The 22,927-nt window shown below is 39.5% G+C and overlaps 1 protein-coding gene across 2 annotated transcripts in view; it reads left to right on the plus strand.

The window, feature by feature from the left end:
• The window catches only part of PTPRB (protein tyrosine phosphatase receptor type B), a 96,633-nt gene that overhangs the window by 57,045 nt on the left and 16,661 nt on the right, over positions 1 to 22,927 (plus strand). For both annotated transcript variants that reach the window (XM_075274401.1, XM_075274402.1), the window contains 19 exons: positions 1,292 to 1,555; positions 2,776 to 3,039; positions 3,122 to 3,385; positions 3,874 to 4,146; positions 4,227 to 4,496; positions 4,892 to 5,155; positions 5,696 to 5,959; positions 6,341 to 6,622; positions 6,789 to 7,067; positions 7,437 to 7,586; positions 8,358 to 8,601; positions 10,183 to 10,289; positions 14,010 to 14,115; positions 14,438 to 14,515; positions 14,596 to 14,613; positions 14,702 to 14,783; positions 15,392 to 15,482; positions 16,505 to 16,581; positions 17,949 to 18,083. In XM_075274401.1, the coding sequence (XP_075130502.1) occupies positions 1,292 to 1,555; positions 2,776 to 3,039; positions 3,122 to 3,385; positions 3,874 to 4,146; positions 4,227 to 4,496; positions 4,892 to 5,155; positions 5,696 to 5,959; positions 6,341 to 6,622; positions 6,789 to 7,067; positions 7,437 to 7,586; positions 8,358 to 8,601; positions 10,183 to 10,289; positions 14,010 to 14,115; positions 14,438 to 14,515; positions 14,596 to 14,613; positions 14,702 to 14,783; positions 15,392 to 15,482; positions 16,505 to 16,581; positions 17,949 to 18,083 (3,512 nt within the window). The remainder of the gene's footprint in view (positions 1 to 1,291; positions 1,556 to 2,775; positions 3,040 to 3,121; positions 3,386 to 3,873; positions 4,147 to 4,226; positions 4,497 to 4,891; positions 5,156 to 5,695; positions 5,960 to 6,340; positions 6,623 to 6,788; positions 7,068 to 7,436; positions 7,587 to 8,357; positions 8,602 to 10,182; positions 10,290 to 14,009; positions 14,116 to 14,437; positions 14,516 to 14,595; positions 14,614 to 14,701; positions 14,784 to 15,391; positions 15,483 to 16,504; positions 16,582 to 17,948; positions 18,084 to 22,927) is intronic.

Genomic DNA, 22,927 nt, shown 5'->3' on the forward strand with positions numbered 1-22,927 from the left:
AACTCCTCGTGTGTCTGTGTTAGTAAATACTTATATTCCTCATGAAACATCAATTCTGGAGCATCTGTTATTACATCTCTTGTGCTGTTCCTCTGCTATTCCTCCTACAAATATAAGAATATTTGACACCTGGGTTAGTCCCTGTACAGTCAGCACTTATTGGACACTATCAGAGTGTGCAGGAACATACCGCCAACTGGTAAAAGCCTGTTGTAAATATATTCATTCATTTCTATTAGGTATAAAAATAGAATGGCACACAGAATTCTAAGAGTAAATGCTCCAGAATTCTCATATATGAAAAATATAGGTACGTACTAAAACAAAACGTTTCGAGAGCCAGGGGCATAACTTGAGGGGGTGCAGAGGATGAATTTCCACCGGAGCCCAGTAGCCTTAGGGTGCCCATAAGCCCTGGCTTATTGAGATTGCAACTTCCATCTGGCCCATAAACCAAGGAGACCCACAGAATACCCTAACCACACTAAGGTGGATTAAACTCCTTATCACCCGAAACCATCACTATCAAGAATTTGGTGTAGGGATGCGGTAGGAGGCCCCGGACTAAAGATTGCACCAGGATCTACAAGACTTTAGTTACGCCAACGTCGAGGTCTTCTTAAACACTAGAGCAGATTTAACAATGCAGGGACTAATACTCTAGATTTTAGACCATGCAAATTTAGACTTGACAGTCTTAAAATATGCCAGATTTATCAAAGTGTAGAGATGAGCGAACACTGTTCGGATCAGCCGATCCGAACAGCACGCACCCATAGAAATGAATGGAAGCACCAGTGACGCCGGCCGGCCACCAGGAAAGTCAGCGTCACAGGTGCTACCATTCATTTCTATGGGAGCGTGCTGTTCGGATCGGCTGATCCGAACAGTGTTCACTCATCTCTATCAAAGTGCATAATACTGTTTGATAAATCTGACTGATGTTTATAATGTCTAGCCTAATTTTACACCACTTATCATCTTACATTAAGACAAAATTGCAACATTTTGGCTCATTTTCTGGCTCATGGTGCCGAAACCTAGGTAATGACAAATTTCCAGTAAGCTACACACTTTTTGTATACGTTGGAAATATGTCTAAAATGTATTTTATTGGTATAATTGTGCATTAATTTTGCATAATAAATTTTCCCCTACATTACTACAGTGAATTTTAATTACAGTCTTTAGAAAGGCTTCACATTTGTCTTTCTAATATCTTTGTTCGTTCTTTTAGTTATTGTTAGTAGAAGTCTAAACTGTAAATGTGTTCTGCCGATTTTGATTTCAGTGCCATCCAGTGTAAGTGGGATTGCGGTCAGTAACAACGGTCAGAGTGACTACCTGCGAATATCTTGGCTGCAAGCTACGGGAGATGTAGATACATATGTTGTTACCTTATCCCATAATGGTAATATCCTTCCACCACTTACACTTTCCAAATCTATCCACGAGTGTTCCTTCAGTGGCTTAACACCTGGAAGACTGTACAATGTGACTGTAACAACACGAAGTGGAAAATTTGAGAACTATTCCTTCAGCCAGGAGTGGACAGGTACAATCTATCTATCTATCTATCTATCTATCTATCTATCTATCTATCTATCTATCTAGTAGAAAAAAAATGCAGAAGCAGCACAGTATACAAACAGGGTGCAAAGCCAAACTAGAAGATGGCTAATCTTCAATTTTACATAAGAAGTGGAAAAATGGCAGCACTCCAACATTTAGAAAAAGTGTGGGTTTATTCCAAGCAGCGACGATTCGGTTCTTATCCGAACCTTTTTCAAGCAAAGAAGTGAGGAAAACCTCACTCTTTATGGTTTAGATTAAACTACATATGTTTTTGATTGATTGATTGATTTTTATTATTATTATTTTTATTTGTTTTTTTTTTGTTTTTTTGTGGATATAGTAACACCTGACTATGTAGATGCGCTGTGTCTGCTGTTTGTTTATCAACATGCAGGTTTACACATGCGCACTGGGTAGTCTGGGTGGATGCCAGCATTTGGTATGCCGCACATGACTTTAGTTTACTCTGTGTGTGCAAGGATATACTATGATTGATATATTCAGCCTGGGAAGGCATGTTTTTTCTGATTTTGCGCAGTAGTCACTTGACAGTAAGTGGATGTTCCTCCTCCTCATATTTATAAATATTTTTATATGGTGTGATTTTTTATATATATGTGTTACTTATATTGATCTGAAAAATGTTACTAGATCATCTTATATTTATAGCACTTTGTTACACTGTATCTTTCACTCCACCTAAGTGTGTTTTGATGTTGTGATACATTGTTTCCACATGCTGAGTAAATAATTGTAATTATGCACCATATGATGTGGTTGTTATTTAAACTGGTGGTTTTCCTCAGTTCTTTGCTTGAAAAAGGTTCAGATAAGAACTGAAACGTCGCTGCTTGGAATAAACCCACACTTTTTCTAAATGTTGGAGCGCTGCCATTTTTTCCTCTATCTATCTATCTATCTATCTATCTATCTATCTATCTATCTATCTTATATCTCCCTTCTATCCCATATGTATATCTAATATCTGCTGCATATAAAAATAATGTAAGAACTTGTATAATACTTTGATATAGGGATTTGCATTATTCTTCAGCACAATACAGAAATACTGTATATCTACTTCCTACAATTTCACAATGTAGACAAACACACATAAGGTCACTGAGCTCATGTCATGACTGCAGCTTTTGCATTATTGGTAGTTTGTGTATGTCAACCATTTTCCCCTTTACTTTCCAGTTCCCTCTGCTGTTCAAGGACTAACAGTGAGCAATGCAGGAAGAAGCGACTACCTTAAAGTGTCCTGGCTACATGCCGTTGGAGACTTTGACCAGTATAAAGTGACCATTAAAAACAACAATAACTTCATAAATACAACAGTAGTCAACAAGCTGCAAAATGAATGTGTATTCTCTAACCTAGTGCCAGGCCGACTGTACAGCATAACTGTGAGCACTGAAAGTGGAAAATATGAGACTACCACCATTGCCAATGGCAGAACCTGTAAGTACCCTAAGAATTGTGTTTTATTCTCCTACTATATAAAAACACACAAAATAACCTCAATGTATTTGTGTTTTATTAGTCCCTGAGGCTGTTAAGAAGCTGACCCTTGCACGAAGAGGAAGTGAGGAGCTCCATGTTACATGGTCTAGAGCAGATGGAGATGTTGATCGCTATGATATTCAGCTACTATACAATGACATGAGTGTTCTTCCATTGATCACATTGAGTAACACGGCTTCTGAATACCACTTCACCTCTCTCACTCCTGGGCGCCTTTATAAGATAGTCGTGTTGACATTTAGCGGTGATGCTCAGAGATCAACATTTGTAGAGGGGTTAACAGGTATGAAACTATTATACACATATTAAGATCAATTATGTGGTAAAATGTATATGGTAAATGATATAGAAAAAATGGGGCTAGAAGATAAATATCGTATTCCATAAGAAAGCCCCCTAGTCAATATCGCTATGGAAAACTGCTGGCATACAAGTGTATCAGATGAAACAATGTTGCATAGGAAATGTATTACAGGCACTCAAGTAAGTGAGTGAAAACTTAATGCTTGGTGGAATTGAGTCTGCCAAAGCACCAGCAGCTCTTTCCTCTGGCTACCAGAGTGAGGAACTTCTCACTAAGACATCCATATACCTCAATACTATTATCTCTAGTTCTTAATATTTCTGGAGAGATCCAGAATCCACATTCAGGAGCAATGTGGATAACGCCATAAGAGCCCAGACAAACAATGTCCCAGCTAATGAAACAGAATGTCAGTCATGTACATAGACTTAGATGTTAATTTGATGCCCTGTCTTTACCTTATTTAGTGCCCAGTGCTGCTAAGAACATTTACGTTTCACCGAATGGAATGACTAACAGTCTCACTGTGAAGTGGACATCTGGTGGAGGAGACGTAGATTCATATATGGTGGCAATCTTTCAGCAAACCTCTCAGATAGAATCTCAGACTATATCCAAGAACATCTATGAACATTATGAATATACCTTCAACAACCTGGTTCCGGGAGAGCAGTACAAAGTTGTAGTACAGACGAACAGTGGAAGCTTAAGCAAAAACATGACATCCTTTGGACGAACAAGTACTGTATACCTTCTAAAGATTCTTAATGCTACTATATATGGTATGTAGTATAAACTAATATGGTTGATTGTTTTCCAGTGCCTTCGATGGTTCCAAAGTTGTGGGCAGATAATGAATACAACAGTCATCTACTGGTGGTCAACTGGCAAAGTGCACCGGGCATTGCAGACAGATACGACCTTCTTCTTACTACTAACCAAGGAGTTCTAATAACCAATAAGTCTGTGTCAGCAGCAACAAAATCACACAAATTTGAAGACTTAGTCCCAGGCAAAAAATACAAGATCCAAGTTTTTACAGTCAGCAGTGGTCTATTCAGCAAAGCTGGACAGACTGAAGGACAGACAGGTAACAATGATGGCAACAGAGCAAACTCCAGTTTGGGAATAAAATAATAGTGATTGGACTAAAATTAGAAAATATATGCAATTTTCGGTTTAGATTTGAATAAATTAATATTTTGGGGATTTGTGACTAGACTAAGATAAGGAATTATTTGGGGCAATAAGAAATAAACAGGGGTTTATGGGCTTGTCTTCTTTTGAATGCTTGGGCTCAATGCTGTGTCAGATGCTCTACTATAGACCCTCAACTACTCTAACTCTATTGGGGCTTTATGCATAGCTTAAAATAAGACTAGATTTGGAAGACTAAATAAGGAAAAATCATTGAATGTCATGATAAGACTAAAGTAACTTACTAATATGTATATTCTATTTAGCATCTTTGTTTCTATGTTTTAGTCCCAGCAGCAGTGACAGGTCTAAAAATCACAGGGAACAGCACAGACAGCCTGTCATTGACATGGACAAGTGCGGAGGGAGAGTTGGATTCCTACGATATCTTCCTATACAATCCAGACCACACTCTACATGATCGGAAGCCTGGTGTACCAAGTCTCACCCAGAGCTCCTTCCAGGGGTTGCTGCCAGGTCGCCTTTATAAAATAGTTATCGTAACTCACAGCGCATCGCTGACAAATGAGTCCTCGATCCATGGGAGAACAGGTAATAATGAAATATATCATACTGCTGATGCAACACATTATATTGTGCCTTGTATTATAGTAATTATAGGAAACCTATTGCAGGAAATACATCATATATAACATCAGTATTTCACATCTCATGTAATAGATTAAAGTCTGAGTCCATTGACTCAAAACTCATTTTTATGGTTGAATACATTTAGCGCTCACAGCATAAACCAAGTAATCTATGTAAATTGCAATAAACTAGATGATGCAATGAAAATGGAAAAGCTGTGTGTTTTCTAGCAACAAGTCAATGGGAGTAAAGTAATGTTGTATTATGAGAATTCAACTTTATGAACCTTTTAGTTTCATGCTGGTATCTAAATTGTGTATCTTTCTATTATCTTCTATTACAAGCAGGTTATATGTTGCTAATAATAGTGAAGTCTATCAAACACTACTTCAGGGGGTCTTGAAAAACACAAAATCCAATTTATCCTGTCCCTTCCTTCCTGGAATGAGAGTAGAACCAATTTTGTTGGATCTGACTTATTATTGCCGTTTTTGCAAACAGTTCCAGCCCCGGTTACCAATCTTCAAGCAACCAACAGAAATACTTCAGACAGTTTGTGGTTCACGTGGACCCCAGCGCTGGGCGATGTGGATGTGTATGAACTGACACTCTATAACCCTAATGGGACGCAGAAAGAACGGCTACAGGCCAAAGTCCTAAAAGAACATCATTTCCAAAAGTTGGTTCCTGGACACCTGTACAAGCTGGTGATAGTGACACACAGCGGTGACCTGATCAATAAAGTGACTACAGAGGCCAGAACAGGTATTATTTCATGTTGCTTTTCCTTTGATTAGGCCAGGGTATATAAAAACTTTGGTCTCACTTAAGGTCACCATTTATATTAGATGGACCTTAGCTAAATCCACCTATTTCAGCAGGAACAGCTGACCATCTAATGTATATTATGGTGTCCTGGCTCTCATCCAACAGCAGATGTCAAAGTAAATAGCATTTGGACTGTAGTCTTACAAACATCCCTGCACAACCCAAACTCAAATTCAGTTGTATTACAGAAAAGTGAGTCCTGTGACCAACCTGTGGCCATGATGGCATTGCAGGATCGTAGTCTAGTATTAGACTTAAAATGAAGTCAACTTTCTTTTAAAGATTTTCTTCTAACAATATACCTGTTACCCTTTCAAGCTCCACAGCCACCAAATTCATTGTCATTTGCTGATGTGAAGAATACCTCCATGTCCATAACTTGGCTGGGCCCCCCAGAATGGACAGGCTATGATGACTTTGAACTGCAGTGGACACCTACAGACCCACTAGTGGTATTTAATCCTTACAGCGTTGGCAAGTCGAATGGACGAATTATCACTGGCCTCCGACCTGGGCGTCTCTATAAGTTTAGTGTAAGGAGTGTCAGTGGCAATGTAAAGAAGACTCTGAGCTTGCCTATTACAGGAACAGTGAGAACAAGTAAGATTTTTATTATTATTATTATTATTATTATTATTATAATATTTCCTTAGACTGTTTTTGTCAACTGGGTTTTGTGTATTAGCTTAGCTAAATCAGATACAATAATGTGCAAGATATTTACACTATAAGAGAAACCTCCATCAAGACTCTCCTTTCTTTACAGAACCTGATAAGATACAACATCTTCATTGCCGACCTCAGAATTCGACTGCCATCTCGTGTTCATGGACATCTCCAGACTCTGATTTTGATGGGTATACCATTGAATATAAAAAGAATGGATCTGATGTTGTGGAGTACTCCAAAAGAATTGAGAAAAACAGATCAGCACTTACAATCATGCACCTAGAACCACATAAGAGATATGTTTTATCTATCAAGGTGCATTCTGCAGACATGATAAGCCAGGTGGTAGAAGAGAGCACCATCACCATGATAGATCGTAAGTATAGAACAAAAATAGAAATTGACGTAAGGGATTTCACAACAACTTATATCAGACCCAAGTCATTGTGAGCCAGGTTAAACCTGAATATTCCAAACATTGTTTGTTTTCGTAATGAAACTGAATAAATGGAAATTTTTCCTGAACAAACTAAAATGTTGCCCACCACATGTAGAAGACATGTGTGTCCAATGAACGTTTACCTTTGTTTTACTTTAAAGATATGTGGTATCATAGGTCTTGCATCTGACCAAAGACTTCCAGAATGTTGCACACCATATCAGTACATGGTGGTGTGCATATGTTATATGGATACATATTATTCAGTATTTTATTAATTATGAAATAAAACATTGTGTTTTCCAGGTCCTCCTCAACCACCTCTTCATGTCAGAGTGAATAGAAAAGATACTTTCATTAGCAAGTCATCAATCCACTTCAGTTTTAATTGCAGCTGGTTCAGTGACACCAATGGAGCTGTCAAATTCTTCACTGTGATTGTGTCAGAAGCAGATGGTAAGCCCATATTAAATCCAAATGTTTTGTTTTACTCTTCAAGCTTTACAAAACTGTTCATGGGAAACTTAGATCTATCACTTCAAGATAATAATAAGAATGTTCAATTCAGCAAATCTTGATGAAAATCCCTGATCAAGGACAGCTGGACGTACTATGGTTATGTATTAAGTGCCTGCTGTCTCAAATCCATTGTTAATAAAATTTCACAGTACTGGCAAGATGTGGTTATAAGCTTGAAGCTTTTTCTTACACTAACTTGTTTTATATGTATGTAGAAGGCGTCTTCTGACAGTACAAAGATGGTAGATTTCTGTAGTACTCCAGTGATTAACCTGCCATTATGGGGGCCACAGATGCCCTTGGCACTTACCTCTAAACCATGTTACAATAGACAACAATAATGATTCTGATCCACGGTAGTTTGCATAGTTCTCTAGTCTGATATTTTCTCTACTGCTTCAGAAATAAAAGATAATGCTGCTAAAGGTAAATGCTACTAAAATGTACAGATTGGATGCGGCTGATGGTAATGAGAAGTTTTTGGACCAGGACCCGTCATCCTGTTTTCCCTACTACAGGATCAATTGATATTGGAGCTATTTCAGTAAACTGGGATTATGTGTTAAGAGCATGGTTATGTAGTAAAATACAGTATACACTACATAATGATACACTTTCCACAATCATTACAGTTATATTGGCTAGTAGAAAAATATAGTGCTTGAATGTTTTATTTGCCTTGATTCACAAATGTTCCACCTGTTTTAGGTAATGACAATCTGAAGCCCGAGCCAACGCACCCCCTGCCAACATATACTGATTATAGACGGAACAACTCCATTAAAATCTACCAGACGGACTACTTTCCAAGCAGATGTGCGGAAGGTCCTGACTACAATATACAAAGCTTCAAAATTAAGCTGGGTGGTGAAATGGAAAATCTGGGAGGAAAATGTGATCTAAATCAAAATAGATTCTGCGATGGTCCATTGAAACCAAGGACATCATACAGGTTAGACATGGGGGGGTTTGTAATGAGGGGAATTGTTAGACTGAAGCCCCACGTTACGATAACACAGTGTTTTACAGTACCTGCAAAGTAGATGGGATTCTGGATAATCCCATCCACAATTCCACAGAAATATAAGGTTGAAACTTCTGTCCTAAGATGTTATTCTACTTTCTATACCACTCGCTATGAGATTGCAACAATTTTTAGACTTTATAAAAAATTTTAGCGTTGGTAACTCTTATATATGTAATTGTGCCCACTTTCCCAAATAGAGTGATAATAAATGAAAACTTGCAAAATTTTTGCACAAAGCAGTTTTGTGACTTTTTGGCAGAATTCAGGAATGTTGAATATTATTAGGATATATTCACATTCACAAATTTGTATATTTACCAAATTTCGATAAATAGAATAGACTTTTTAGATACAGAAATTTCTGCAACAAAACTTCCATGTGTGAATATAAGCTGAAGACAAATAAAACCTTATTAGCTTTTGCTTTTTCTTATAGAAAGAAGCAGTAATAGTTGTCTAAAGTTTAGCGACTTTATAGGGTGCTAAGAACATATAATTTATTTGGCAGAGAAGTTGGCAGATTTACTTGCAGACAAGTGGGAGTTGCTGAAGTTGTTTTGCATGTGCTTGGGAACTTCAGATGTATACCATTCTTCCTGATCTCCTCTGTCGATCCTCAAGCATATGTCACTGTTTTTCCAGAATGTCTGACAATATACCATGCAGACCTCACTGTTCTACACTGTAGTTTTGAGAATGTGCCTGAAAAACATTTAACTTTTCATGCTTTATAATGCATAAAGATGAAATTCTAAAATATAGTATATTCTATTGATTAGGCAACACAGGATCCATCTACCTTTGAACAACAGGTGATCACAGCTCATATCCTCTCCTCCACTCGTATCTCAGAGCATCACTCCTACACATAGAACTCAATTCTTTCCTGTGACTTATGTGACTGATTTGCATACCTAGGGCCTTTTCATGCTGCATATGTCATGCACTTTTGTCATATGTGCTAGGAAAGCTCCTGTAGTGCACATTAAAGAAGACCGTCACCACCTCCACCAATTCAAGTTCTAACTGGTGCCTCTCCACTAATTCCAGCATAGTTGGAATTTTCTCTCTAGCCCTTCCTCCCATTTCCAAGCAACAAGTGCAGTTAGTTTTGGTTTCTGATGTGCTATGTCAGCTCTGTAATGTCAGAAGGGCAGTGTCGGTGATATAGAGCTACAATCAGAGGCAGCCTGTGTCAGAGCTCAGAATCGCCCCCTTGTCTGCTCCTGCCTGACACCGCCCTCCTGACAGTACAGAGATTAGTTTATCAGATACCAAAACTAACAGCATTGATTGCTCTGGGGTGGTGGAGGCTAGAGAAAAAATTCCAGTTGTGCCAGAATCAGTGGAGCAGTTTATCAACACCAAACAGAGAAAAGGGGGCAATGGTAGATTTGTTACAAAAAGTTCACTTTCATTATGCAAAAATAAGGGTATTAAAGTTACTTTGTCCAAGCTTTAGGTCATACATTTTAACATTACTTGGTCCTTTTATCCTTGTCATAGGATTAGCATTAGAGCGTTTACACAGTTGTTTTCTGAAGATGTAAAAGAATTCTCAGAGCCGTTGTTTGCTGACACCTTTTTCTCCTTACCAATCGCAACCGAAGCAGGTAAGGGAATGTCTATGTTGTATGCAGTAATCTTTACAGTGTGTGCTTATTGTTTTAAGTATTAAGATCACAGTAAATACATATCAGGCAATATAAGATTTTTATATAATGTTATCGTTTATACAATTGTAAGGCAGTAGCAATAGGAACACTGCTCAGGACAAGGTAGATTATTACTTTCTTCCTTCCTCCTCCTTACCTTCAATGAGACTCTATGTGTATAGACTTCTTTATACTTAACTCCCACTGACTCATTCTGTGCAGTGTAGGATATTACCTTGAAAGCCAACAGTATCAAATCTCACTCACAGTGTGGCACAGTGTATCTTTTCTAGAATGCTTCTTCTCCCCTTCCCCTCTCCATAGACTTCTATGCATAAAGTGTCCTGCTTTATAAATGGAGAAGGAAACATATTACAATATATTACAACTTTCTTACATTCACCTATACTAATTATTTACAAAAAGTTTTTTTTGTTAATTGGAGTATTCTTTAGTGAATTAGGTTGTACTATAATGTCTCAATTGGAATCATTTACTATCCAGTATCTAGATATTATTGTTACATACTTGTTATGGTAATCCCTGGTGATTACTTCATAGAACATTTCTTAATGTTTCGAGTATCAGTAGTGACATATGTCCAGTAGCTCAGTCACATGGCCTTATACACAGAAGGCAGATTCCTATGTACTGTAATACTAGTATGTCCTGAGAGACGGGGGGCCACATGCAGCCTTGCAGCACTGGAGTCCTGGTGTTCAAATCCCACCAAGGATTTCCATCTCATACTCCAAAAAAGACATACTGATAGAGAAAAAAAATGTACATTGTGAGCTCTATGTGGGGCTCACAATCTACAAAAAAAAAAAAAAAAAAGTTCTGAGAGACAATTAATAGAACACGGGGCAGATGGGGCACTAAAACTATTATGTAACAGCAAGATCTAGATACAGGAGCATTTTGTTAATGAGTTAAATGGAGATTTGCTATTTTAATATAGGACAACCACTTTAAAGAACACCTTTCATGTCTTCAACAATGTGCGGCACTGTTGGCCCTGGTATGTGCTTCAGTACTGGAGGTATAGATGCTGTTAATTTTTGCCCTGATATCTCCCCACTGTCAGAAGGGTGTAACCGCTGGGCTGTGAAGAATAATTCCCTCCCCCCTCAACTGTACTCTAACATAGCCTTGTATTATCAGTTGTACATCACAGCTCAGCGTCATCGCTAGGCTGTAAAGCCCACCCTTCTGACAATGAGTAGATATCGGTGCTGAAATTAACAGCTTTCTAGCGGTATACTGTATAATACAACTAAAGATGAGCGAGTAGTATTTGATCGAGTAGGTATTCAATCGAATACTACGGTATTCGAAATACTCGTACTCGATCGAGTACCACTCGCTATTCGAATGGAAAAGTTAGATGCAGAACCAGCATTGATTGGCCGAATGCTATACAGTCGGCCAATCAACGCTGGTTCTTCTCCTACCTTTAGAAGTCTTCTCCTTGCAGCATCCCCGCGGCGTCTTCCGGCTCTGAATTCACTCTGCCAGGCATCGGGCCTGGGCAGCGCCGACTGCGCATGCCCGCTTTTAGGGCGGGCATGCGCAGTTGGCTCTACCCAGGCCCGATTCCTGGCAGAGTGAATGAACAGCCAGAAGACACTGCGGGGACGCTGCAAGGAGAAGACTGCACGGAGGATCCAGCCCGACCCTCACTCGTGGACTTGGTAAGTATAATTTGATTGAATGTTGCCTACCCCTGAAACGAGCATTTTCCCCCCATAGACTATAATGGGGTTCGATATTCGATTCGAGTAGTCGAATATTGAGGGGCTACTCGAAACAAATATCGAATCTCAAACATTTTACTGTTCGCTCATCTCTAAATACAACACATTGTTGATGATATGAAAGGTCCTCTTTAAGGTAGATAGATGTATAGCATTTGATATGTTTAATCTATCTTAAATCTATCTTAAATAAAATGAAAGCTGTTCATTGGAGTCACTGTAAAGGTGATATAGTAGTATGTATAGTATATAATACCATGTAGTACCAATAACATTATAGTCTGAATATTTCCTCTTACAAAATGACCCAATAATAAAATGTGACAGGCTGTTATTTCACATTCCCTTCTGATACCCTGCAGCTCCAAGCTAAAGAGAAAATTCTTATTTTGACATTTATGGTATATCCATTTATGACCTAGACCAGAGAAAGCTCCAGAATCCCCCACAAAGAAGAGCAGTTATGGAATTAAAATATACACAAATATGATATTTGCAGCAAATCCTTTTTTTGCGTGCAGTTCCTTTAGACCATCCATTTTATTGATGTTGTAAAGGAGATAATACATGCTACTAGACTATACAGCAACAGTGTATTCTAAGAATTGATTTGTAAGCAACTTGGCAAGTTATAATGTATATACTATGCTTTTTTCTGCAGCGCTTTTTACAGTGTTTCATCATGTGGGGCCTTAGCCTAAAGTGGTATTTCAGGGGTTTCCAATCCTTAGAAGAGTTTATTAACAACCCAGCCTGCAGTGTTTGGGAAATGCTGTGACCTCTTCACAGAATATCAAGCAAAGCACTGTACATTGTGCAAGGACTGTGCTTAGTATTCTAGCTCAGTCCCTTTCACATGAATGGGACTGAGCAGCTACTATACCAGGAGACTGATAAATGTGATATTCTTAGCACAGGGAAGAAGCTACATCACTTGTGAGCTACACTGCCTCTTCAAACAGTTGACCTATGAGGGTCCTGGGTGTTGGACCCCCACCAATCACATATTGATGACCTATACTAAGCATAAGGTCATCCATTTGTAAGTCCTGTAAAAACCCCTTTAGTTTTTTTTTTTAAGTTTGTACAACATGGAATAAAAGACAAACTGACAATAGTAATGAAGCTTTTAGATAATTTTAGATCAGTTTATTGTTCGACACATAAGGGAAGCGAAGAAGAACAAAGAACAATTCAACAAAAACATTGCTGCAAAGCCAACGCTGTCACCAAGTCCATGGATAGGTGGCCCAAAGTAAGGCCAGGGCCAAGGAATTCAAAAATGGCATGAGTTGTATAGACGGCAAATGGATAGAGTATATAGGACAATATTCTAACCAAACAATATAAAGGTAGTATACAGTAAATATTACAAAAGCGAGGATAATAGACAGGCCTAAACTTTAGTAGAGGTCCAGGGTACTCCCTGCAGTGCTCCTCACCTAAACAATGAATGAGTTAAGAGCTGTGCGAAATGATGGTGCAGTGTACAGGATCAATGGTGAATTACAACATGGGCCCCAGACTCTTTGGAATATCTGAGGGCAGCCTCTTCCCTTGTACACCAGTTGGTTATTTGGCAGAATAGAATTAACTGGTTTTCTCCAAAAGGACATTGAGGGCGAGCGGGGAGCCATTCATCATAATGCAATGGTTTTTAAAGCCAAGAAAACTGATTGGTGTAGAAAAATTCTAGTATTTTTTCATATGTTATGTCCCTGTCTGTACTGACTGCAGTGCACTGGCTGGTAAGACTGAGTTTTGTTGCTGTAGAGCCTGTCCAGGCACATTCATTTTAGTCTGATTAAAAAAACTGAGGAATTGGGATACATTTGCATATATATATATATATATATATATATATTATAATATGTAGGAAAATAGAAGATTGTGTTGAATAATTGTTGTTCTTACTTGGCAGAACCTTTAGTAGGAGTGATCGAAGGTGTCAGTGCTGGCTTATTCCTCATTGTCGTCCTTATTGGAGTCACCGCTTTACTTATTTGCCGTCAGAAATGCAGGAGAGTGTAAGTATTTATTTATCGCAGCATCAAAATCTGAGTCTAGAACAGTTATAAGAGTCTAGCATTGTTTATTTTGCAGAATAAGGAAAGTTGCAGAATGGTAAAGCTCACAAATGTACATCGTTATCATAACAGCAAAATTTACATGTTCGACTATATATATGTATTTTAGAAAAATTAATATTACTTGCTGATCCAGTATGATGAATATAGTGATCTAGTCACATCCGGAGCGGGTGTTTTCACTTCACACTACATGTTAAGAATGGTACAATGTATCCTTTGTTTCCAGTGTTAGGAGTATAATGTATTCTTTGTATTCCAGCTATGATCAGGGACAGATAAGAGCGCAATCACATAGAGAAATGACCTCATCTGTACATGTAAACATGGCTCATAAAGGGTAAGAAGAACCAAACATGAGTCTTTTTTCCTTACTATTTAGTATTACAAATATTTACTCATATTTTCTTTTCTTTATAGAAACAAACGATCTTCCAGGTAAGCAAATATTCTCAAGAACTTCTTATTCAATATACTTTATTATTGGTACCTTATGTCTGATTTTACTTATTTGCTAACTTTTTAGTCCAATCAAAGCCAACCAATTTGAGGTTCATTTCAGCAAACTTCAAGCAGACTCAAACTACTTACTATCCCAAGAATATGAGGTGAGAATCCAGACAATGTGCACGTGTTGTTATTGGTTTTAACTACTATAATACAATCCTAGCCATGATGCTATATTGTAATTTTGTACTGTGTTTTTTAACAACAGGCACGCAATGAAGGCCAAGAACACACATAGGGAAATTCCATATGTGGAAAAATGCAGCTGAAATACTTGAGCTTTTATCCACTTTTCAACTGCATTTTTCATTTTTCCTTCCTCCATATAAGTGAATGAAAAAAATTCAAGCATATTTTTTTCTAGATAAAAATGCCATACAAAAACTATACGTGAAGGTAACTTATACAAAAGATCAGATCCTACACTTAGAATTTTACTGCATATAAAGCGTGGTGCAGCAAAGGTCTACAAGTAGGATCATCCATTATTACTAGTGACAGAAAAGTAGTTTCTCTCCCCCTACTCTTGAGAGCTAAGTATTTATAGAGTAATATGTCAAGTTACACTTTCAAGAACTTCCAATTACAATCAATTGATGATCCATTCCCTTAAGGACGTGTCCTGTTAAATCGATGACCCAACAACACTACGGAATCTAGTCGGATCTTCAAGGGAAGTTAAAGCCTTTTCATTACTTTTGTTTTTTAGGATCTTAAAGATGTAGGGAGAAACCAATCTTTTGACATAGCACTTTTACCAGAGAACAGAGGGAAAAATCGATACAACAATATATTGCCATGTGAGTATTTCTATCATTTCAGCACAAAGGAAAGGATGCCACGTACTTATATTGAGATCATCACTCCATTGTGGCCAGTATTCTCTCTACTCTGAGAGATATTTCCCCCATAGACATTTTCTATACTCCGAGTATATACTTGATCAGAATGTTGTACTATATCCAAGAGTATGTTCTCAAGCCACAAACTTCTTGCAGAAATTTCTGCAAATCAACAATTCATGAAAATGGAGAGGTTTCTGAAACCCACACATGGACCTTCTGAAGCCCTATGTAGATAAATGAAACACAGAATTTTCTACTACAAATCTGCCAAAATCTGAACATAGTCTAGCTAATGAATAATATGTTCTAAAGCAGAGGTCAGTAACCTTCAGCACTCCAGCTGCTGTGAAGCTACAACTCCCAACATGTTCCATTCAACTCCATGGAAGTTCCAAGAGCAGCAGAGCAAGTATGCATGCTGGGAGTTGTAGTTTTACAACAGCTGGAGTGCCGAAGGTTGACGACCCCTGTTCTAAAGTACAATGTAGGAGTTTTACTATCAAGGGACTTTTTAAGGTTAATTTTGTGAATTGCATTTGATAAATCTGTCATACATCAGTTAGCCAGGATAACCATAGGCATTTTCTCACCCAGCCAGTAGTGTAAAGATTAAAACATTGCAGTTAAGCCCAAAAAGTCACATAGTCCTATTTTGTGACTTTTTCACATCATATTTCTGGAGTGCAGGTTTTCTATAAAACTCTCCTATTCAGTCTCAGAAAAATGGACGCAATATTTTAAAGTCCACAATTTTCTAAATCTTTTTAAGCTCAAAGTTTAAGCTTGACAAGCTAAGTGGTGTATTCACACTGAGCTTTCAGGGTTTGTTTCTCCATATGCCCAGATATGCCAAATCTATCCATAGCTTCATAGTTTACACTATGGAAAACGAAAGTGTATCCTGTATAAATCTGACCACGAGCCTGTAGTTGTTTCTCTACCTACAATATTGCTGTATTTTCTCTGTCTTTCCATAGATGATTTCACACGGGTAAAACTCTCCAATGTGGATGATGATCCGTGCTCAGACTACATAAACGCCAGTTATACACCAGTAAGTGACGCCTTGTGTATTGTGTAAGCAGTTCAGTAACTGTGGACTAGTTTAGACCTTAAGATAAGAAACAGGTTTTAACAAAACTGCACTTCAGGCTTCAATTCCCACATCTCTGCACATCTACACAATATTCTCCTACTGTACAATAAGTATTTTGTGTCTGACCTGTTTATTATATGTATTTTCAGGGCATGATGCCATATAACAAAATAGAATTAGTCATATTTGCAGGAGCGGTAATATTTTGTACATTAAGAGTATTTTTCTTGTTACTTTATCAAGCTGCTAGTTTTAGCAAAATGGAAGAAATTGTTCCAATATAACAGAATTATAATATGCAATCCTAGCTCAGTCCTTACTGAATAAACGGGAATTACTAGGATTTTACCTACACTATAACTACTATGAAGCACTGCATAATACAAGACAGTTGCTGCAAAGACTCTAATGTGAATGTAGTATATTGTAATGAACCCAATTTTACTATCAATTAACACTCAGTAATTGAGCACATTACAGTCTCTTAATGAACATTGATAAAACAATACGCATACATATTAACCACCATCTTTATCATAGTTTATGGACATATTGATTACACTAATATGTTTGTAATAACCCAATGTTAGGACACCATTCACTTAACTAATGTCTACCATTTATTACATTGATCAATGACTTATAGTTGACCTATGTTGAGTTATGACATAGCATAAAGTTAAGTATTTTTTTATGGTAAAGGTTTTAGTATAGCTTAGGTTTATATTATTTGTTGATTACCGAGGATGAAGATGGCAGAGGAGAAATCCATTTGTGTGCTATGGTCCGTTTATCAACTGAATGAATGTATTGTTTTCTCCTCATAAAGCAAAATACTTATGCTGGGCACACTTTACCTTATATTCACATGACTGTGGTACAAAATGACAGTGAAAAATGGACATTTTCATGGTCTGTTTGCACCCAAGAGGCAGCCACTTCCACAGATCCCTCATACATTTACATATATTAAGTGAACCATGAAAATTGTTAAAAATAGGACATGAGCTATTTTTTGACGGCCATTTGACTAGCCCCCAATAACATACAATGAGATTAATGGAGCCATGTGATAACTGTTAAAAAAAAAGAGTGTCACACGACTAATTATCACTGCCATGTGAATATAGGGTTAGTCATATAGGCTGCCATACACCTTAGATATCTGTGAAACAAATACCTGTTCAGTTAACAGCTATTCCTCTCAACCCTCCATACACATGCAGGTTCAGCTGGGGCAAGTGTGCATGTGTCCTCAGGGACATAGGGGATTAGCGGTTTTGCATTTTTGCTTATTGCTTTCTTTCAATCTCTTATCATTATAGGGCAACAACTTTCGTAGAGAATACATTGCAACGCAAGGGCCTCTTCCTGGTACTAAAGATGATTTCTGGAAAATGGTGTGGGAGCAAAATGTTCACAACATTGTGATGGTGACTCAGTGTGTGGAAAAAGGGCGAGTAAGTGGCCAAAAACTAATTTATCTAAGCTTATTTCTGACAGAATGCCTAATGGGAAGGACTGTCAATATTTTATCAGTTAAGGGATAAAATGAGGTCTTCTACACCGTGTGACTAAGTCCTATTTATTATATGGTAGAATTTATTATAGGCTTTATTGCAATTCTGAAGGGTTATTAAACTGTAAAATCCCATAAAACCAGTATGACATATAGTATCACTTTATTATACATAAAATGGTGGTGTTAGTGCTGTGGAAACAATAGTTATGATTTTGGGGGGGGAATTTACTTCAAAGGTCACATTTTTGTAAAGGTGACGTATTTTGGACACACAGTCGTTTTTTGTACCAAAGCTGAGCCACATCATTCCTTTTTCTGTAATAGATTCTCCATTGTCTACATGTCCTAGCAGTATGGAGGTTGAAGATATTGAGTTATTAGTATAAAGCTATTGCAGCAATATCCTGCCAATAATAAAGCAAGTATCTGTTAGGCCTGGTTCACATATGCGCTCAGTTTTCCATGCAAGCTGCACTTTTCTCTCCGCACAGAAAACACATAGACCCCATCATAGTCTATGGGGTCCATATGGTTTCTTAGCTAACCATTTTTAAATGCGTTGGGTATTCCGTTCAGGGGGTCCGCAAATGGAACAGAATACCGAACGCAGATGTGAACTTGGCCTTAGTAAAAGAGGATGAAATCAAATACTATAACTATATATCATGCACAGGGGCGTAACTACCATAGAGGCAACGGAGGTGGCTGCCACAGGGCCCGGGCCATTAGGGGGCCTGGTGACAGCCGCTACCGCTGCGGGGTTTTTTTTGTTTTTTTTAAATTGGCCATTACGGGCCCTATTTACTTGCCAATCCTGGACATAATACTGTGTGCAGGGGCCACTATGGGGACATAATACTGTGTGGAGGGGCCACTATTGAGTATAATACTGTGTGCAGAAGCCACTATGGGACATAATACTGTGTGCAGGGCCACTAAGGGACATAATACTGTATGCAGGGGCCACTATGGGGGATAATACTGTGTGCAGGGGCCACTAATGGACATAATACTGTGTTCAGGGGCCACTAATGGACATAATACTGTGTGCAGGGCTTATTAAGGGACATAATAGAGTGCGGAGGAGGGGGGCGGTCGAGGTCTTCGGCGTCGGTGTCGGTTGGGGGGGGTGGCCCCATGTCAAAAGTTCGCCATGGGGCCCCGTCATTCTTAGTTACGCCACTGATCATGCACAATATAAATCACCAGATAATATACTAAGAGGTTAACATACAGAATGACTGGAGTATTACTTTCCTTGATTACACTCCCGTAGTTGGAACAGAATAGCGAATTGCTAGTCACATGACCTGCCACTAAAACGGAGGCTGATTTAATGTATTCATAACACAGCAATTTATAAACATAAGTCACTAATTGAGTCGAGAGGATGGCGAAACCTTCATTAAGTGGTGGCGAGTGGAATCACAGCCACACGAGAAACGTGAAAGAAACAAATTAGCAACATAAATATTAGTATTGTCAGAATGAGGAGAATTAGGAGGGAAAGAAGAAATAAAGCTTTGCAGGAGAAAATGACTCCCACTTAGTAGATAGAAGAGTAATTCAACACCGACAAACAAGATGCTTTCATTAAAAGAAAAGAAAGAAAACATCCCTCTGAGACTCTAATACCCCTGTTATTTCCGCATTATATCAGCACTTGTAAGATGCTGAGCTCCTCGTAATTTGGATTTTAATAAGATATAAAATTGCTAGGTAAAAATAGAGTCCCAGCATTACATGTTATTTTAATGGCCAGAAACATGTTTCAGTCTGGAATCATTTATCTTCAAGTGAAGGATGGAAGGAAATGATAAAAAAAAATGTTTAAAAGGTCAAGGTAACCTTTACAAAATCATTGACAGCGGATTATGCAAGAAAACACAAGGAACATTGCATATGCTCAGACTTCTTGAGGCTGGCGTTTTCTTAAAGTTGAAGATATAATAGCTTTTCTAACTGGAGGAACGCACAAAAGCGAGAAGTCATGCTTTTATTTTGCCATTTCTAGAAGATCTAAACAAGGGGAAATAGAAAACATTTTCTTTTCTTGTTTCTAGTATTTAGTGAACATACTGCATGCATTTTACAGGAGTAATATCCCTTTATATAGTACATACAGGGCAGGCTCCAGGTTTGTGTGGGCCCTTGGGCGACAGAGCCTCAGTGGGCCCCTTTTGGAGCAACCCATGTGCACCGCAGCAAAAAAATCAACCGAAATTGTTTTTGTTTTTTTTTTGCTGAGGTGGACCTACTAGAATGGAGAGTAATACAGTCCATTCCATACAAGTAGATAGAACTGGTCAGACATCAGAAAGTAAAGAGGAATTTTAGACAGACATTTGCCCAGATTCCTCTCTATTTTCTGCCCCCAGGCTCATGGTGGTGGATGCAGGGCATGAGCAGGCCCTTGTGGCTTCCACCGATAATTAGGCCCAAATGAATGTGTCTAACCAGTGAGGACTCTCAAGCCGTGGCCTCTGAATCAGCAAGATCCGGCAGGACAATTTTTTTTTTCAGCGTCCAGCACTAATTGTTTTCAATGGGAGTCAAAATGAGGGTAGAATCAGCTGTGTGAATGGACGGTGGTATCTGTGTAAGCGCCATGACTAGAGATGAGCGAACAGTGTTCTATCGAACACATGTTCGATCGGATATCAGAGTGTTCGCCATGTTCGAATCGAATCGAACACCACGTGGTAAAGTGCGCCAAAATTCGATTCCCCTCCCACCTTCCCTGGCGCCTTTTTTGCACCAATAACAGCGCAGGGGAGGTGGGACAGGAACTACGACACTGGGGGCATTGAAAAAAATTGGAAAAAGTCATTGGCTGCCGAAATCAGGTGACCTCCATTTTAGACGAATAGTGGATTTCAAATCCGGGTCATATGAGAATGTGAACTTTGTGACTATGAGACAGGGATAGCTGTACAGGCAGGGATAGCTAGGGATAACCTTTATTTAGGGGGGAATGTTATTAAAAATAACTTTTTGGGGCTCTATCGGGTGTGTAATTGTGATTTTTGTGAGATAAACTTTTTCCCATAGGGATGCATTGGCCAGCGCTGATTGGCCGAATTCCGTACTCTGGCCAATCAGTGCTGGCCAATGCATTCTATTAGCTTGATGAAGCAGAGTGTGCACAAGGGTTCAAGCGCACCCTCGGCTCTGATGTAGCAGAGCCGAGGCTGCACAAGGGTTCAAGCGCACCCTCGGCTCTGATGTAGGAGAGCCGAGGGTGCACTTGAACCCTTGTGCACCCTCAGCTCTGCTACATCAGAGCCGAGGGTGCGCTTGAACCCTTGTGCACACTCTGCTTCATCAAGCTAATAGAATGCATTGGCCAGCGCTGATTGGCCAATGTATTCTATTAGCCTGATGAAGTAGAGCTGAATGTGTGTGCTAAGCACACACATTCAGCTCTACTTCATCGGGCTAATAGAATGCATTGGCCAGCGCTGATTGGCCAGAGTACGGAACTCGACCAATCAGCGCTGGCTCTGCTGGAGGAGGCGGAGTCTAAGATCGCTCCACACCAGTCTCCATTCAGGTCCGACCTTAGACTCCGCCTCCTCCGGCAGAGCCAGCGCTGATTGGCCGAAGGCTGGCCAATGCATTCCTATGCGAATGCAGAGACTTAGCAGTGCTGAGTCAGTTTTGCTCAACTACACATCTGATGCACACTCGGCACTGCTACATCAGATGTAGCAATCTGATGTAGCAGAGCCGAGGGTGCACTAGAACCCCTGTGCAAACTCAGTTCACGCTAATAGAATGCATTGGCCAGCGCTGATTGGCCAATGCATTCTATTAGCCCGATGAAGTAGAGCTGAATGTGTGTGCTAAGCACACACATTCAGCACTGCTTCATCACGCCAATACAATGCATTAGCCAGTGCTGATTGGCCAGAGTACGGAATTCGGCCAATCAGCGCTGGCTCTGCTGGAGGAGGCGGAGTCTAAGGTCGGACCTGAATGGAGACTGGTGTGGAGCGATCTTAGACTCCGCCTCCTCCAGCAGAGCCAGCGCTGATTGGTCGAGTTCCGTACTCTGGCCAATCAGCGCTGGCCAATGCATTCTATTAGCCCGATGAAGTAGAGCTGAATGTGTGTGCTTAGCACACACATTCAGCTCTACTTCATCAGGCTAATAGAATACATTGGCCAATCAGCGCTGGCCAATGCATTCTATTAGCTTGATGAAGCAGAGTGTGCACAAGGGTTCAAGCGCACCCTCGGCTCTGATGTAGCAGAGCCGAGGCTGCACAAGGGTTCAAGTGCACCCTCGGCTCTCCTACATCAGAGCCGAGGGTGCGCTTGAACCCTTGTGCAACCTCGGCTCTGCTACATCAGAGCCGAGGGTGCGCTTGAACCCTTGTGCACACTCTGCTTCATCAAGCTAATAGAATGCATTGGCCAGCACTGATTGGCCAGAGTACGGAATTCGGCCAATCAGCGCTGGCCAATGCATTCTATTAGCTTGATGAAGCAGAGTGTGCACAAGGGTTCAAGCGCACCCTCGGCTCTGATGTAGCAGAGCCGAGGCTGCACAAGGGTTCAAGTGCACCCTCGGCTCTCCTACATCAGAGCCGAGGGTGCGCTTGAACCCTTGTGCAGCCTCGGCTCTGCTACATCAGAGCCGAGGGTGCGCTTGAACCCTTGTGCACACTCTGCTTCATCAAGCTAATAGAATGCATTGGCCAGCACTGATTGGCCAGAGTACGGAATTCGGCCAATCAGCGCTGGCCAATGCATTCTATTAGCCCGATGAAGTAGAGC

This window comes from Leptodactylus fuscus, chromosome 5 (assembly GCF_031893055.1).
Source record: "Leptodactylus fuscus isolate aLepFus1 chromosome 5, aLepFus1.hap2, whole genome shotgun sequence".
NCBI lineage: Eukaryota > Metazoa > Chordata > Amphibia > Anura > Leptodactylidae > Leptodactylus > Leptodactylus fuscus.